Raw genomic sequence first — 16,989 nt, forward strand, 5'->3', positions numbered from 1 at the left:
TCCCTCCAGGTGTTCTGGTTTCCTACCCCCCACCCACACAAATGTGAAACTAACCTTGATCACATTTTATTAGTTAGAGATACTTTCAAAATATAAATATGAATTTGGGTAATACATGGAGTTAAATGCCACTGCTATATGGAATGACTATGGAAACTCATCCCAACTATTTATTGAAATGCAAAATCATATCTATATAGATGTATATTTATATCTCTATGAAGGTTCATTTTCCCCTTATCCCTCTAAAGATGACTCCCAGTCAAAATGGCCCATACACTGTAATTTTTATATATTTTTTGTTTGTTCATTCTTCATCAAAGTTCATTATATCACACAGTATGTATTCCTCTGCTTAAAAAACTTCACATATAATATTGTTATTACCTTCAGGTAAAAAATTTCCATCTTCTTTTTAATCTATCTTAAGCTTTTAAATTACTCTTGTAAATTATTATTCTTGTGAGTTTGTTTCCTCTTGTAACTTATTATCCTTTAAAGAGTTTGGATTAAGAGTTTATATCTACCAACATTTTTCTACCAAAATTATGTCCCAAAGAATTTAAAATCAACAAATCAAGAGCAAGAAGATCTTCCCTAAGGTAAGTCTAAAAATATGTTTCATGTTATCACTTTTTAATATATGGCTGAATATATACAATTTATTTTTAATGTTTAATCACAGGAATAACCAGAGTTTCAATACTAGGGGTGTCCCTTAAGAACATAGGCAAATTTGCTATATTGTATTGAATCATATCTATAATGTTTGTTAGCCAATAATGTTCTGAAGCACATTTATGCAACACAATATAATGAATTATTTTTATCTTCTGGAAGCTTGTAAATTAATAAATTCGATTATATACAAGGATATAAATAACATTCATAACACAAAATTCAATGAATTAACTGTTAATTTAATGGAAACATAACAAGCATACAAAAATCATTCTCTAATTACAAATATCTATATTAATACAGATATCTATAAATATCTATATTATTACAGATATACCTTATAAAAATAACAAATCAAACTTGTCAAAAGAAGGCATCATGGTGTGATTACCTCAAGGAAATAAACAAAACAACATGCAATTCTTTGTGAAAGCCACAACTGATCAAGAATGAACAAAATTTGGTCACCATTAAAAAAAAAAAAAAAAAGCAATAAAACACACAAATGAATTTCTGAAGATGTTTAAAATGCAACATACAAAATGAAAGTAGCAAATGAACATAACATTATCCACATATTAAAAGATTTTATAAGAGCAACTGAAGCAAAGGGAGTGTTAAGCATCTGCGACATGAAATGAACATGGTGGACATAAACAGGAAACCAACCTGTTTCTGGAAGGGAAGAGGCTATGAATGCTCAGTCCAGCTGAAAGACGTTGCTTAGCACACACAGACAGGCACTGAAGAAAATCATCCCGTGATTCTGGTGTTTCCGGAGAGAGATCTTCATTATAAGTATGTCGCATAAGTTCCAGTCGATGTCTACAGTATTATCATAATATGTTAACATTGATTACCACAGGAACCATTTAAGAAACTAATAAATGTAAGGTGTAAAATGACTACCCATTTACAATTAGTAGAATGTTACCATGTATTTAACTATACAACTAAAGAAATAGAACAATAACAAAACTGTAGACAGTACACTGGAACTTATGTGAAATAAGAGAGAGGGGGAAAATATGAATGTTCAATTTCCTTAAAAAAAAAAAAAAATTAATGCCAAGATAAGTCAGAACCAGAGCAAAAGAAAATAGTTCTAGTATCGTGAAGAACCAAACAACATTTAGAAAATTAGATAAAATCTAATTATGTGTAGGTCAACTAATGTGGAAACAAAGTATTAACTTATTTTGTTGTTTATAGAATGGACTTCTAAATTATTTGCATGGGATTTTAATATTAAAAAAATATTAAAAAATCAGTTCACGGTACATGTTGTCAATAGGCAACAATCTACAAATCAAGTTTTAGGCAACGGATATCCTTCATTTTCATATGGAGAAATATACCATATTGCTGAATGGAGACCTGAAGTGGCCTGCAGTGCACAGGACCAAACTGGTTAGTAATGAATTTGGAGGCTTTCCAATCAGCAAGCATCAAATTCTGTTCCCACTTACTTTTCCAGTTGGTCACTGGAGAGAGACTAAGTACAGTAGTTACAGGGGGATTTGGCAAGCCCACATATGGACAGAAGACTGGGTTCCCTCTGTGTTGGTGGTATGTTTGCAAGACTGAACTGTAATTGCATTATCCCTTTTCCTTTCTATCTCTTCCTCCCTACCTTCAATGGATCAACAGTGCAAAGTAACATAACTTGACTGCAGAGTACAAAAGTTCTCCCACAAAAAATAGTTTTAAAAAAATCATAAATAACAACCCAACCAAAAAAAACCCTCATCATTAATTCTTACAAAAAAAAAAGTTTCCATATCCACTTAGTGACATCAACAGCAATATAAACTGTCAGTCAATCACATGAGAACTTCTATAAAGAAGGATATATGTAGAACTACAAGGGTGGTGATTATAGAAACAACTGGGTGCTATAGCGTGGAAAGAGGAGTTGAGTGGGAAGGATATAGATGCTGCCTGGATATTGATCAAGAGCTAGTTCATGGCAGTAATGTGTGAGTGTATTCCAGAGGTGAAAAGGTAAAATAATGCGGGAGTAAAATGATTGAATGAAGAGATTAAATGTGAAATCTGGAAGAAGAAGCTGGAGTGCAGAAGGTAGGGGGGATTAAGGACTGATAGCGAATGAGCAGGAAGTATATCAGGAATTAAGTAAACTTTATGTTAAAGTTTACTTAATTAGTATATCAGGAATTAAGTAAACTTTATGTTAATAAGGCAATAGGATTTGACAGTATATCGCCACGTCTTGAGGGAATGTCCTATGGAATTAAAGGCACCTTTGGCACAACTATTTAACTAGAATCTTGCAATAGGCAAGTCCCAAGAGAAAGGAAGGTGGGGGAAATTATTCCACTTCACAAAGGGGAAGGATAAGACTAAGGCTACAAATTATAGACCAATCTGTGTATCTGTTGTTAAGGTATTAGTAGTAGTTGTTAAGGTATTAGAGAAATTGATGAGGAGGATTCAGAAGTGGGTTGGGTTGATAACAGCAATATTCTTTATGATGATCAGCATGGATTTGTTAGGAGGAGGTTATGTTTCAGCAATCTGCATACATATTACAACAAGGTGACAAATTCACTCGAATTTGTCACCTTGTTGATAAAAGAGATGCATCTACAGAGGTGTACTTAAATTTTTCGAAGGACTCTGATAGACTGCAACATGACAAACTAATATCTAAACTGAAACAGATGGGATTAGAAAACAAGTGGTGTCAGACAGCTCATTGACTGTCAAACAGGTATCAGCAAATTGTATATGGAGGTGTGGTCTCACAAAAGTGGAGTGCCCCATGGATCTATTTCGGGACCATTATTGTTTATCTTGTATGTTAATGACACTTGGACCAGAATAACTGGAGATGAACAGCTGTTTGCCGATGATGTAAAGTTTGGGAGGGCTATGAATAGTAGAGCATATGAATAGACTATGTGAGTGGGCAAAACGATTGGAGCTCTAAGTTTAATGTTGCAAAGTGCAAGGTCTTGAAATTTGGTATGCAAGGTTGAAATTCAGTGTACACAATTAATGGAGAAATTTTGAAGGAGGTGGAGGGGATGAGTGGTCTGGGAATGATGGTGGACAGAGTTTAGAGGTCACCCTGCTAACACTGTAAGACCATCCCAAAAGATTATGGCAATAACAAGTAGGAAACAAGTTATCGTTCCTCTGTATAAAGCTTTGATCAGGCCAAATACTTTGCACAGATTTGATCGCTTGGTTTTCACAGAGATGATGATGTATTAGAGAAGATCCAGAGAAGTTTTTTCTAAGTTAGTGTCAGGTCTATGGAATGTCAGATATGAGAAGAGTTTGACAGAATGCAACTTGCAGAGCTTATGAATAGAAGAAGGAGGGGGCAAGGGTATGATTGAGACATAAAAGTTGTTACCAGATTAAGGAGAAAATATTTAACAGAGAGAGAGGCAATAGTAGAACCAGAGACCATCCACGGAAGCTGTATAAGGAGGGTGGAACAGGAATGTGAAAAGCAGGTTCTTTGCATGGAGATTGATTGCTGAGTGAAATGCATTGCCTGAAAGTGTGGTGAGTGTGGAAATTGTGAATGGGTTCAAGGCATGGTTTAATGATCTTTTGGCATAAGAGAGTATAAAACCTCCTGTGATGAGTCTCCTGACTCCAAGGAGGCTAAGATATTAAAACTAATAATAATGTGCACCACCACCTAGGGTCTTCTAAACCAGAATTACTATTCCTAATAGAATCTCAACTGGTAACATCAATAACTACTCTCCATCTCAACTGCCCAAACTAAACAGTTCATAGTTTTTTCTACAATAAGGATAGCACTGAAATATTCATCAGAACTGACATATCATGTCAAAGATTACAAAACCATCCTGAGCCCCCATTTGATCTACTTTGGCTCAGAACTTCTCTGCTAAAACCAACCTGCAACTTTCATTTGCTGTCTCCATTGCTCTCCAAACTCTGTTAACCATGCTGACCTCTTTCTCTCACTCTAAAGCTCGACTTTCGACAGTCGAAATATCTTGATAGTGAAGTCATCCTTCTTGGGATCTTCCTGTACACAACTCAAATTGGCTTCCCTTCTCCAATATCAATTTTAAAGCAGGCAGAGATGCTGAAGTGTTTGCCATTGCCACAGATTGCCAATCTCCCTTCCAATTTTCCCACTCATTTGATCTCTTTTTAACAAGTTCCCCAACTTCTTATATGGTAAACTATAAAGCAGGAAATTATGACCAAATAAGGAAAATACCAAGTTCAATCCCATTGTATCAGTTGCAAGATGTAATGATATTGACAGTGCATGGGAAGTAATAAAATACAACAGTGATAAATATCTAAATGAGCCCTAGAGTTCAAAGAATGAACAGGGTGAGAGTGAAGCATATGTACAATCTTATTAAGCAAGACATTCTTAAGAAAATGTAAGGTGGAAAGAATACTGCATGCATAACAATATGTCAGTTATCCAAATTATAAGGAGCAGGCCAAAAGAGTTACAATTATTGTACAGAAAGCTAAATGTGAGTAAGAAAAGAAAGTAGTGCCGCATGCCGAAGATAATCCAAAATAATTCTATTGTTATGCTGCAATTAAAAAAAAAAATGAATGAATGTGAATGAATAACTCTCCTGAATGTGGACAGCACCTGGATAGCAGATGCAGGCAAGATCGTTCAACTAATGAATGCCCATTTTATTAATAGTCATCTGGTGAATGCAAGATTGAGCTTGCTATCCTCTTCACTAGATGAGCTCAAGTGTATGAGAAGGAGGAGGTACTACAGCTGTTGCACAAACTGAATAAGAACTCAACAATAGGGGTTGTTGGAATATCAGCACAGATGCTTAAAAGAATGATGGGCTGAACTAGCTATGACTTTGATCTGTCTGTACAATTTGTGTCTCAGAAAAGGGATGATTTGACAGAGTGGAAAAAATGTATGATAATCCCATAGCATAAGGGTGGTGCTATGGGACTGATGTGTCTAACTACTGACCTATCAGCATCAATGGAGCGTTAGTGAAGATTTTGGAAAAGTTGGTAAGAGATACATACAAAATTGAGTTGACAGAGAATCTATACTTTGTAATGAACAGCCATGCTTGAGTAACTGCTCACATTTTATAATAATGTTATGGTTGAGATAAACAAGGGAGAATGGATAAACCAAGATACTTTTGGACTTTGCTTAAGCTTTTGACAGAATACAGCATGGGAGGCTGTTGCATAAGTTGGAAGATATGAGATTGGATTATAAACTATTACTTTGGATAAGAGGATATCTGACTGACATCAAAAAGTGGCGTACCACAGAGATCAGTCCTTGAATATTCACCTTGGTCCAATGTTATTTAGTTCTTTACATTAATGATACTGGGCAGGATTTGACAGATGACATACAGCTATTTGCTGATAATGCAAAGATAGGCAAAGTAATCAGAAATGTCACTGTATGAATGCACGTATGCAGTATTTGCAGAATGATTTTGAATAAGTCAAAATTGTGGGCATGTGAAAATTGCCATCAGTTCAATGTTAGTAAATACAGGGTGCTCCATAAGTCATGGAACATGCCATAGAAATGACCCATGTATTTGTGAAGCAACTGCATAAGTTTTTTAACATCAATTTTATTTTATTAGTTATGAAAAACCACATCTCATAAATGCCGTCCATCTTTGGTCTCACAAAGATAGGACCATTTCTATGGAATGTGTCCATGCTTATGGGCCACCCTGTATAAAGTCATGCACTTTGGCATAATGAGATATATCCAATAAGTTGGAATGACAATGTGTAAAACTGAATGTGATAATTACAGACTATGGAACCACATTACAAATTGTAGTATCTTTGTGGGACAAGATAAAAAACATTTTGAGAGGTAAACTTCAGAACAGCAAAAAAACTGCATTCGCAGGCTTCCATAATCACCTGCCTCATAGTTCCACGTATGTGATAGCTTTTGATTCAAAGAATATCACATGATATTCTAGCTCCCAAATTAAAAGTGCTTAATTACACTCTCCAAATGGAGGAAACATGGGTACCTCAAATGAGATAAAGATTCTGAGATGCTACTACTCCACAAGTCTCAGCACATTACTGAGGGATGGCTTAAATTCTCATGTCCTCATCTTATTTTCCATCTACTGACATAGGAAGAATGAAATGTCTTCTGTCTTCTTCTCTCTCTTGCTACCATATGATATGGTAGAGGAGAAAGAAAGAAAAAAAACTTAAGAAATTACAGTGATGGAAATATATTGTGGAGGATAGATTATAGACAGATTAAAAATTTGTGGACTGCAGACACTAGCAAACAGGAGAAGGAGGGGTGATATGATTGAAACAAACTTCTGAAAAGGTCATAGAGGATAAAAATAGATACAATTTTTCATTTTATGGAGAGTGGGGGAAAGACAAGATGGTATCCATGGAAGCTTAGAATAAATGCTGTCAAGAATGTGGTGAACGCTAGAGTTTTCTCTCACAGAATGTTGCATGATTGGAATGGATTGCCAATGGTGCAAGTAACATGTGGCTTCCCTTAATGAGTCCCTGACTCCCTGGAGGTCTCTCTTAATAATAATAATGCTGAAAGTTGTACTTCTGAATTATCTATGATTTATAAAATTTACAAATATTTTGAAAATGTTTCTGAATTATAAAATTGAGACACTATACCATTTTATTCCTTCCATGTAGTATGAAAAATATATATTGAAATGTACTTTTGATTTATCAGTTCCACACACAAGATTTCAACCAAACCTATAGCACAACACTGTGCTGCGAGAAAGTGATTAGAGGAAAAGAAGGAATCAGTTGTGTTTCTTAACACTTGGAGATTGTAGTGTGAATGAAAGAAGAAGATAAAAATTCATTTCAATAAGTTTAATGCTCATATACTTATGGATGCTAACTAGTAGATGCTTATGTTTTTACATCTTCAAAGGAAAGTGGAGAAAGGGTCCCAATGGATCAGTGCTCTTGAAAATACTTATAGCGAAGACAATGTATAAATACAGTGCCGAAGAGAAAATTACTGTAGGGAGTTTGTGTGTGTGGGGGGGGGTCACCTGTTAAGGTGAGTGGACAATGGACAGTATCAAGAATTCTCAGAGAATGCTTTTGGTGCGCCAATCCACAATACGAGAAATGAATTCTAAGGTTGTTCGGATTTGTGATATATAATATATATAGTGTTGGGAGTTGTATACACAAAAGGTAGTGTCATGAACTGAAGAGGACACCAATCTTTTTGGAGACTATAGATGTGATATGTTTATGACAGGAAAAGCATGCATAAGTCAGCACAAGAGAAATCTGATTCAGATTGGTTCTGAGTGTTATAAAAATCTTGCAAAATATCTTATCTTACAAGAAATAAGATATTTTGCAATTTGAAGTTCACTAGATTATCCCTATTCATATGGAGAATAAGAGGAAGATCAGTGTTTAAGACATGATTATAGATCTTCACACCTGAATTATTTCAGCAGCGGAAAGCATATTGAGGATAGCTGCATTCCACTTGAATATTTTCTACTAATTTTCACTTAGAATATCTTTTCTATCACCTTGCATTAATGTTGGTATACTTTTCTCAACTTCTTTTTTGTTATTCTTCCAATGTTTTTTTTTGTCATCATCATCATCATCAAATTCCTGCCATGTACCCTCAAGGGGTGTTAAGTAAAAAATAGCAAAAAAAAAAAAAGAAACTAGCTTAGTTCCCTGCATACTTTTGTAAATGTGCATGCTGATTTACTTGCCAGAAACTTCCTGTATGATCTTTTTTATTTCATATCTATCAATATGTTCTTCAGATTTTGGCAATGAAATTCTGAAGTCTGGTTGTTTTCAACTTTTCTATTAAAATAATGTTTGCACATTTCGGTCAACAATTCTAATCTGAAAGCTGCTTGACTGATTCTTTAATCTTCTCAGCATGAGATTGTGATCCCTTCGTATTTCATATCACTATGTTCTTGCTTAGTGATATTTCCAATCTGAAAATATCACTAAGCAAGGAAGTTTAATTCCAAGTTTAATTCCTTCAGATGGTCAAAATTCCATTTTGACCATCTGAAAGAACATCCATAAGTCTGTTCTTTGATTCATCACCAATTCTTGATAAGGGGCATACAGGATGCAGTGATAGAATTACATGAGCTTACATTATTAATAACCCAGCCATGATTAGTGAAAACTTGGCATGCCGGTCCCAAGCCCGGATAAATGGGGAGGGTTGAGTGCAAGGCTAGCAACCCAGTCTCAGAAAAAAAATTTTTGCTATGCAAACTGAAACCTTCCAAAATGTGATACTGGATGAAGAAAATAGAACATGAGGCACCTCTGTGAAAGCCCTTCTGGGGAAGCAGAGGTGTGGAAGAAAGTGACAGACACCTTATCAAAAGACAAGCTTAGATTGAGATGTTGGAATGTTAGAACCATGTTTGAAACTGGGAAGACATACCAAGTCTCAAGAGTTTTAGAAAAATACAGATTAGAAATAATGGAATTTAGTGAAACGAGATGGATAGGAACCGGAAAAATCAAATTAAACTCTGGTCACTAATTAATCTACTCTGGGAACCAAAATACGAATGATCACACAAAGGGAGTTGCATTAATGATGACAAAGAAAGCTCATGGTGCACTAATGGAGTGGAACCCAATATCCAAAAGAATACTAAATGCTAGATTTAAAGCTGGCAAACACAGAACATCACAATAAACGCTATATATGTATCAACAAATGATGTGATCCAGGAAGAAAAGGATAATTTTCATAACATGCTTCAGAGAAGTATAGAAACGACAAATAAAAAAGATATGCAACTTATAATTGGAGACTTTAATGCTAAGGTTGGAAACGATAATACTAATAAAGAAACTGTTATGGGAAAGTATGCAGAAGGAGAAATAAATGAAAATGGAGAGTTACTTATAGACTTTTGTATGTTCAATCAGCTTGTAATAGGAGGGAGTCTCTTCCAACATAAAAAAAATACATAAGTGGACATGGATGCCACAAGATAGAAAGAGGAGTCGAGGCATATTCAGATCACTTTCTCCTACCAGCTACCATAAAAGTAAAAATATTTAAAAATAAACAGTGCACAATAGGAAGAGGTTTAGAATTGAAAAACTCAAAAACAAAGAGATTAGAAATAAATGGGATAAACTCGAAAAAAGAGAAGGAGATAACATAGAGGGAAAATGGACTAAGATTAAAGAAATACTAATAAGCACATCAGAAAAGATATTGTGATCTCAAACTGATACAGACAAGGAATGGACATCACAAAACACAAATTTAAAATAGAGGAAAGAGATAGAATAAAAGAGAAACCGTTACAGATTGGCAAAAATGTTGAAGAACAAGCAGAAAGATATAGAGCAATTAACAAAGAAATAAAAAGAAGTGCAAGAATTGATAAAAGAAAATACATAGAGAATCTAGCACAAGAGGCAGAGGATGCTGCATATATAAATGATACCAGAAAGTTGTATGATATTATAAGGAAATTAAATAGATAAAGAAACAAATGGATAGTTCCTATATACAATAAAGAAGGAAAACAATTATTAAATGAAAAAGAACAGATAAACACATGGGTGGAATTCTTCTCAGAGAAATTTCAAGAAATGACTAATGGTTACCAGAGCCTAGAATTAAATGAACAAAATGCATCATGAGATATAAATTTGAATGAAATAATAGAAATAGAAATGACAAAAGCAATAACTCAGATCAAAACAGGTAAAGCACCGGTTAAATTACCCAAAAAAGGGAACCTATCTGAATGTAAAAATTGGAGAGGTATAACATTGCTGAGTGTTATAAGTAAAATACTAGCAAGGATAATACTACAAAGAATCAAAATAGAAATAGAAAAACAACTAAGACCAGAACAGGCTGGATTTAGAGCCAATAGATCATGCACCGACCACATTGCTACTTCATGAATTATCATAGAACAATCATTGGAATGGCAGGCAAGCTTATATTTAAATTTTATCGAATTTGAACAAGCTTTTGACAACATAAACAGATCTTCCCTATGGAAATTACTTAAATATTATGGACTTCCAGAAAAAATAGAATAATTTTTAAAAATGTATGAAGATTTTAAAATTAAGGAAATACATGGAAATATCCTCTCAGAACCATATAAAACAAAGACAGGAGTAAGGCAAGGTTGTATACTCTCCCCTACTATGTTTTTAATTGTCATAAACAATCAGAACAATACAGGATCAGAAATGGATGTTAAACAAAAAGAATGTCCAGGTCTTCTTAAACTGACTGGGTGATGAGAAAACTAACATATAGGAAAAAAACAACAACACTTCTAGAAACGGCCAAAAAAGTTGGTCTTAGGATAAATAAAAATAAAACAATGTTGATGAAAATAAATGCAAAGCAAAATAAACAAATAACAATAGAAAAAATACTGCTTAAAGAAGTAGAACAGTTTATATACCTTGGTTCAATAGTATCAATAAAAGGAGGGACTACTGAAGATATAAATAAAATGAAACAGCTGGCTTATTAAACTTTTAACCAACTTAGAAATATTTGGAAAAACAAAATTTGTCTATAAAAACTAAAATGAGAATATTTATTTAACTCAAATGTAAAGACAATACTAATGTATGGATCAGAAACGTGGTTAAACAAAAAGATAGTTAACAATGTCCAGATCTTCCTAAACAAGTGTTTAAGAATGATACTGAGAATATATTGGCTAAAACAAATATCAAAAGAAGAACTATGGCAGAGAACAGATACGCGAAAGAAAATGGAGATGGTTGAGGCATGTGTTGTGGAAAGAAGATAAAATATCAGTAAAACAGGCTCTAGATTAGAACCCACAAGGTAAAAGAAGATGAGGAAGGCCAAGAGAAACATGGAAAAGAACAATACTGAAAGAAATAACAAATATTAATAAAAACTGGAATGAAATAAAAGCAGAAGCAAAAAACAGAGTCTGGTGGAAAATGGTGGTGGTGGAAAACCTATGCTCCCAGGTGTAGTGAAGAGGATTAAGTAAGTAACATTATTAATAACTTCCTATCAACAATTTTCCTCCAAATTAGAGTGTTACCTGTTAGGATTTCAATATTGTCAGATCTTATATATCAGTGTTCTAAGGCTCTTCTAATTGCATCAATTCACCTAGATATTGGTCTTCCTGTGTCTTTTTCCTGCAATCTTAGCATCAAACACCTGGTTTGGCTAATATTTCCCATTCTGTTTAAGTGACCATACCATCTTAAATTAGTCCCACTTGCATTATCCTGAATGCCAACAATGCCAAGTTCCTTCCTAACATATTAATTTTTAATATGACATTTTTATGATTCTGACAATGATATATCTGTTCATTCTCCTAATTTTTCTCAGCAATTTGATGTCGGTGGGCTCTAGTCTTTCATCAATGGTTTTATTTGTAATCCTCATAGATCCATAAGTTAAAATTTGTTTGAACATTAACTTGTATATAAAGCTAATTTAAAATTTTATATTTTCACTAATTTCTCTCTTATTTCACATAAATTTCTTCATTTGACTCCTCTGCCATTCTGTCTATTTTCATATTTAATTTGTCATCTTTATAAATTGTGCCTAAATGTCTGAAATGTTCTACTTGTTCTATAGGTTCTCCATTCAGGATGCAACTGATGCTGTCAGTATTCCTGCCTATTTTCATACCAAATTTGTAAAGTAATTATTCAATTTAGTTAAGGATGTTTACAATATTCTGGCCTATTTTCATAGGAAGTAACACTGAACTCTTCCGGTTTCAATATCAGCTTCATTGCAAGAAATAAAGTGATGTGCACAATAAAAGGTTTGCAAAACAAAAAGATTATCTGATGGTTTTTGAAAATGAAATGGGGAAGAAACCCTATTTCATTTTCAAGACTAATTATCAGTTTATAAAAATAACATAAAATTCTATAAAAGTTACATGAGCTGGGCAAGTATTTTGAATTTAATGAATCATCTGTAGAAGTCTTATAGATGAGAGCAAATAAATTTTTTTTTTTAATGTAGATCCAAGGTTAGACTTTAGATTCCTTAATAAAGTTTAAGAAATGTGAAGTTGTTTGTTAGATTTCTGTTATGCAAAGTGTTTCCATATAGTACGAAATTTCTGTACCACTGAATTCCTATTAAGAACCATTGTTCTAATTTTGAAGTCAATCTTAACTGGTTTAAATGAGATATCATAGTAAGGGTATCATTTGCATGAGTAAATGTGTCATATACACGATCTTGATTTACTGGTCTCCCATATTGTACTCTTCAAACAGAAAAGGAAAGAAGAGAAGAGAAGGAAAAAGCTCTGCTATTATATGTTTCAGTCCTTGCTTATTCTTAAACATCATGTTGAACATATGGAAAAAACTATTTCTTTGGAGAGAATACTGTGTTTGAAATGTTGATGTAGTCTAATCAAATATTATAGCTTATATTATGCTTAGAAATTTTATTACCCTGATTACCTTGATGGACCAGTGTTTCACTCAGAATTTCTCCATGAGTGCAGGTCACAAAGATGCCTCCAACGATTGAGATCATTGGAGGCATCTTTTATTTTTATTTTTTATTATTATTATTAATTTATTTATTTATTTAAACAGCTTGATTTGGGTATGTATTTTGAATTTAATGAATCTAATGTAATATTATGATCATAAATCTTACAGATGAGAGCATTTCTGAGATAAGAAAAAATTTTATAGCTACATACACATCTAGGATCAAATCTATGTTCCTTTTGAAGAAATATATTCTAGAATTTGAAAAAAAAAAAATTACTTATGTAATTCACAAAAATGTACCGTGAAATGGCAAGGTTTATTTGTATGAACAGATACAAAATTCTTCTCCTTGACCCAAAAGATTACATAAATGGGTGAATTTCCTATATTTATCTACATAATACTATATTAATATCATCCTAAATGAAATTAGTCTGATCACCCAACTAACTTATATTACATTGGTATTTCCAATATTTTCTATAATATCTGGACTCATGAGTTTAGGTTACACAAACAAAATTCAATAATGGCATACTAACCTTAATTTCCACAAAGTCCAATAATGTGTAGCTCCATTTTTAGTATCCTGCACCTCGACAGCTACTACTGTACGGGGACAAGGCCGTTCTAAATTATCTTCCAAATCCTCTGTTTGTAACATATCAGGTGATAGAGGAGAGTAGAGTGTATCAGTCAATAGCACAAACTGAAACTGAACCTACAAAATAGGGTAAAAGATTATTTCATTATATATTTAATATACTGCTTTTATATAATGAATATTAAACATTATGCACAACAAGATCATTAAACTGTACAGTTTGAGTATAATTCTATTCATGAGATCCAGAGGTCTCAATTTTTGTACACTACTAGCAGAGCAATCTTCATTATAATCAGTGGTAAGCAACAAACATTCTAGTAAGCTACCATCAAATCTATCAACAATATCAAGCCTTCGTGCTCTGCCTTTTGATCTACTGTTGTGGAAAAAGTGGAATGACTAATTGAGCTATTAAATATTATAATGATATAATATTATATATAAGGTGCTGAATGTGACCTAGAAGTGTCTTTTAGTTTAATGAATATTTTTAGTATTTTTTTCAATATTTTACTTTATGTGAACAAGGAAAATGGTGACTAAGGCTCCTTATTCACTGAATTAAGTGAACAAAGAGCCTTAGACTCTGTACAGCATAGTGTATGTTCTATGTATTCAATTGCCAAATGTGAATGGTTTATGGTACAAAAGCATGAGTGGAGAGAGAGAGAGTGTGTGTGTGTGTGTGGGTGTGTCGTAAATGTTTCATGTGCAAGTGCAAGAAATGCAAGTTGTGTGGAAAGAAGGAGAATGAAGTGACTATTAATAATGTAAGATAAGATGACAAAAGTATTCTGGAGAATGTGGAAAGAGTGAATGCTAGTGCATGAAATATGAATGAGAGAATGAAAGAAGTGGCTGAAGGTAATATGGATGACCAAGTGAAAGTAAGAAGTGAAATAACATGCTTACACAGTGTCCTTTCACAGGGGCAAAAACAGAGCTACAGCAACTGGAGAAACAGTTGTCATGTGATACAGGAGGGAGAATGAAAGTGCAAGAAACTAGGAATAAGAAGATGATGATGTAGGTAAATTCGATGATAAGAGGCATATTTAATACAAAAGTGATGATACACTGTTTCGAAGGTATGAAGATCAAGGAGGTCAATGGAGCTATTAGTTTGAAGAAGGGACAAGTGAAACAGTTGATTGTTTTGACAAGAACAAATGATTTGAAAAGTGAGAAATATACAATGAGAGAGGATATCAGAGTTGTTGAAAGAAGTGAAAATGAAAAGTAAGAAAGTAAAGATTGTGAGTTGCTGCCTCAGTATGACGGAAATGAGAAGAAAGACCATGATGAGACAATAAAAAGATTGTGCTTGAGAAATGGTGTGAAGTTTTACAGATGTGTGGAGTGAATTTGATGGATAAAAGGACATACATCAGGTCATCCCAAAAGTATTGTTGTTTTTAGCATTAAGTTTTGAAAGGATATAAAAGATAAATCACTCGATAATTTAATCAAATATACATTCTCCATTTGAATCATTCATGCTCTTCCAACGTCGTGAAAGCTTCATAATGCCATTTCTATAGAATTCAGGAGGTTTGGAGGCAATGAAGTTGCATAGGCTCAATTTCAATGCCTCTAATGTGTATGGGTTTAAGGAGGAGTGTGATAGGTTTTTTGTATATAAAAGTTAGTGTGGGCTTCCTGTGATGAGTCTCCGGACTCTATGGAAGTACCCATATATATATATGTAAATTTAAAGATAACTAGTTCAAAAAATTTTTTTGATGTTCTATTCATAATTTACACTTCTGTGTATAAATTCTTAAATGCCTAAGTAACTGTTGAATTGAATTGCTTTAACAAAATGAAAAAATTTTGATTTTTCTAGATTTTTTTTAAAATCTACAAAAAAATTATTTCTTGATGCAACTAAGTTATTTTATTACTTTGAAAAATGCAAAAGTTTAAATTTTAAACTCTTAGAGAGGCTGCTATAAGAGGTTATGTTTCCAGTGTTTAATATTTTTAGGAGACAGCTTGGAGCTATAACATGGAATGAAGTGTGAAGCAAGAAGTGGATAAATGCTGTATGGAAACTGACCAAAATATAATTAACAACACTGATGTGTGTGAATGTATTCTGATGGTCAAAAGACTGAATAAAGCAGGCATCAAATATATGAATTAAGGTATTAAGCATGAAATGCTGCAGTACAAATGATTTGAAAGATGAGAAATATGCAATGAGAACAGATATGAAAGAGTTATTCGCAGAAGCAAACATGAAGAGTAAGAAGGGAAAAAAAAAAAAAAGAATGTGGGTGGTATGATAGGACAGAATTGAGAAGAAGGCACATGATTGCCAGTTAGTCAATGAGAAGCATGTAGAGGAGAAATGATGTGCAGTTTATATATGTGTGGACTGGATTTGATGGACGTAAGGACCTATATATGCCTGATGGAGCATGTAAATGGTTTGGGAGTTAGGAGCTTGGAGAAAGTGTTGTTCATTGAGAGTTAGGAAGGGCAAAACAAGGAAAACTAGCGATATTTTTTTGGGGGGGGGATCAAGTATGTGTCTAGCCACCCCTGGGACAAATGAGTGTGAGTGCAGGAATGGCTGTGTGGAAATAGCCACCCCTTGGATAGATAAGTGCAGGAATGATCGTGAAGAGCTGGGAGCAGTTTCCAAGGTTTCAAATCTGAATGGGCACATAATGACATTTAAAGGTAACTGTGGACTCGAGAAGATGTTGAAATGCATGTACATGAATGCCCGAAGTATCAGAAACAAAGGAGAGGAGGTTTTGGCAATTGTCAGCTTGACTTCGCCAAAAATTATTTGCAACAGTGAGACTGGATATCAGAGAATGATGTAGTTACAGGGATAGAATGTAATGGATATTGTATTTTCAGATAAGGTAGAAGAAATAGGGCAGGAGGAGAGATATTATTAATGAAAGCTAAAGAACTTCGGCCAAAAAAATAGAAGTTAAGGAAGATTGCAGATCTGATGGAAATGGTTCATTTGAGGCTGTCTGGTATGAGATAGAGGTCAACAGGACAAAATATATTGTTGGTTGCTACAATAGACCTGGGGGTCTAGCTGAAGTGGATGATTTGCATAGCAGATTAGAACAATGAGTGCAGGCAAGGAATTATCATGGGTGACTTCAACTATGGTAATATAG

General features: G+C 33.8%; 1 protein-coding gene across 4 annotated transcripts in view; it reads right to left on the reverse strand.

Moving 5' to 3' along the window:
• Positions 1–16,989, reverse strand: part of unc-104 (kinesin family member unc-104) — a 942,286-nt gene that overhangs the window by 472,512 nt on the left and 452,785 nt on the right. For all 4 annotated transcript variants that reach the window (XM_090394094.1, XM_090394092.1, XM_090394093.1 and 1 more), the window contains exon 23: positions 13,776–13,954. In XM_090394094.1, the coding sequence (XP_090250220.1) occupies positions 13,776–13,954 (179 nt within the window). The remainder of the gene's footprint in view (positions 1–13,775; positions 13,955–16,989) is intronic.

Source organism: Typopeltis vanoorti, chromosome 6 (assembly GCF_054136105.1).
Source record: "Typopeltis vanoorti isolate ZY-2024b chromosome 6, IOZ_Tvanoo_1.0, whole genome shotgun sequence".
Lineage (NCBI taxonomy): Eukaryota > Metazoa > Arthropoda > Arachnida > Uropygi > Thelyphonidae > Typopeltis > Typopeltis vanoorti.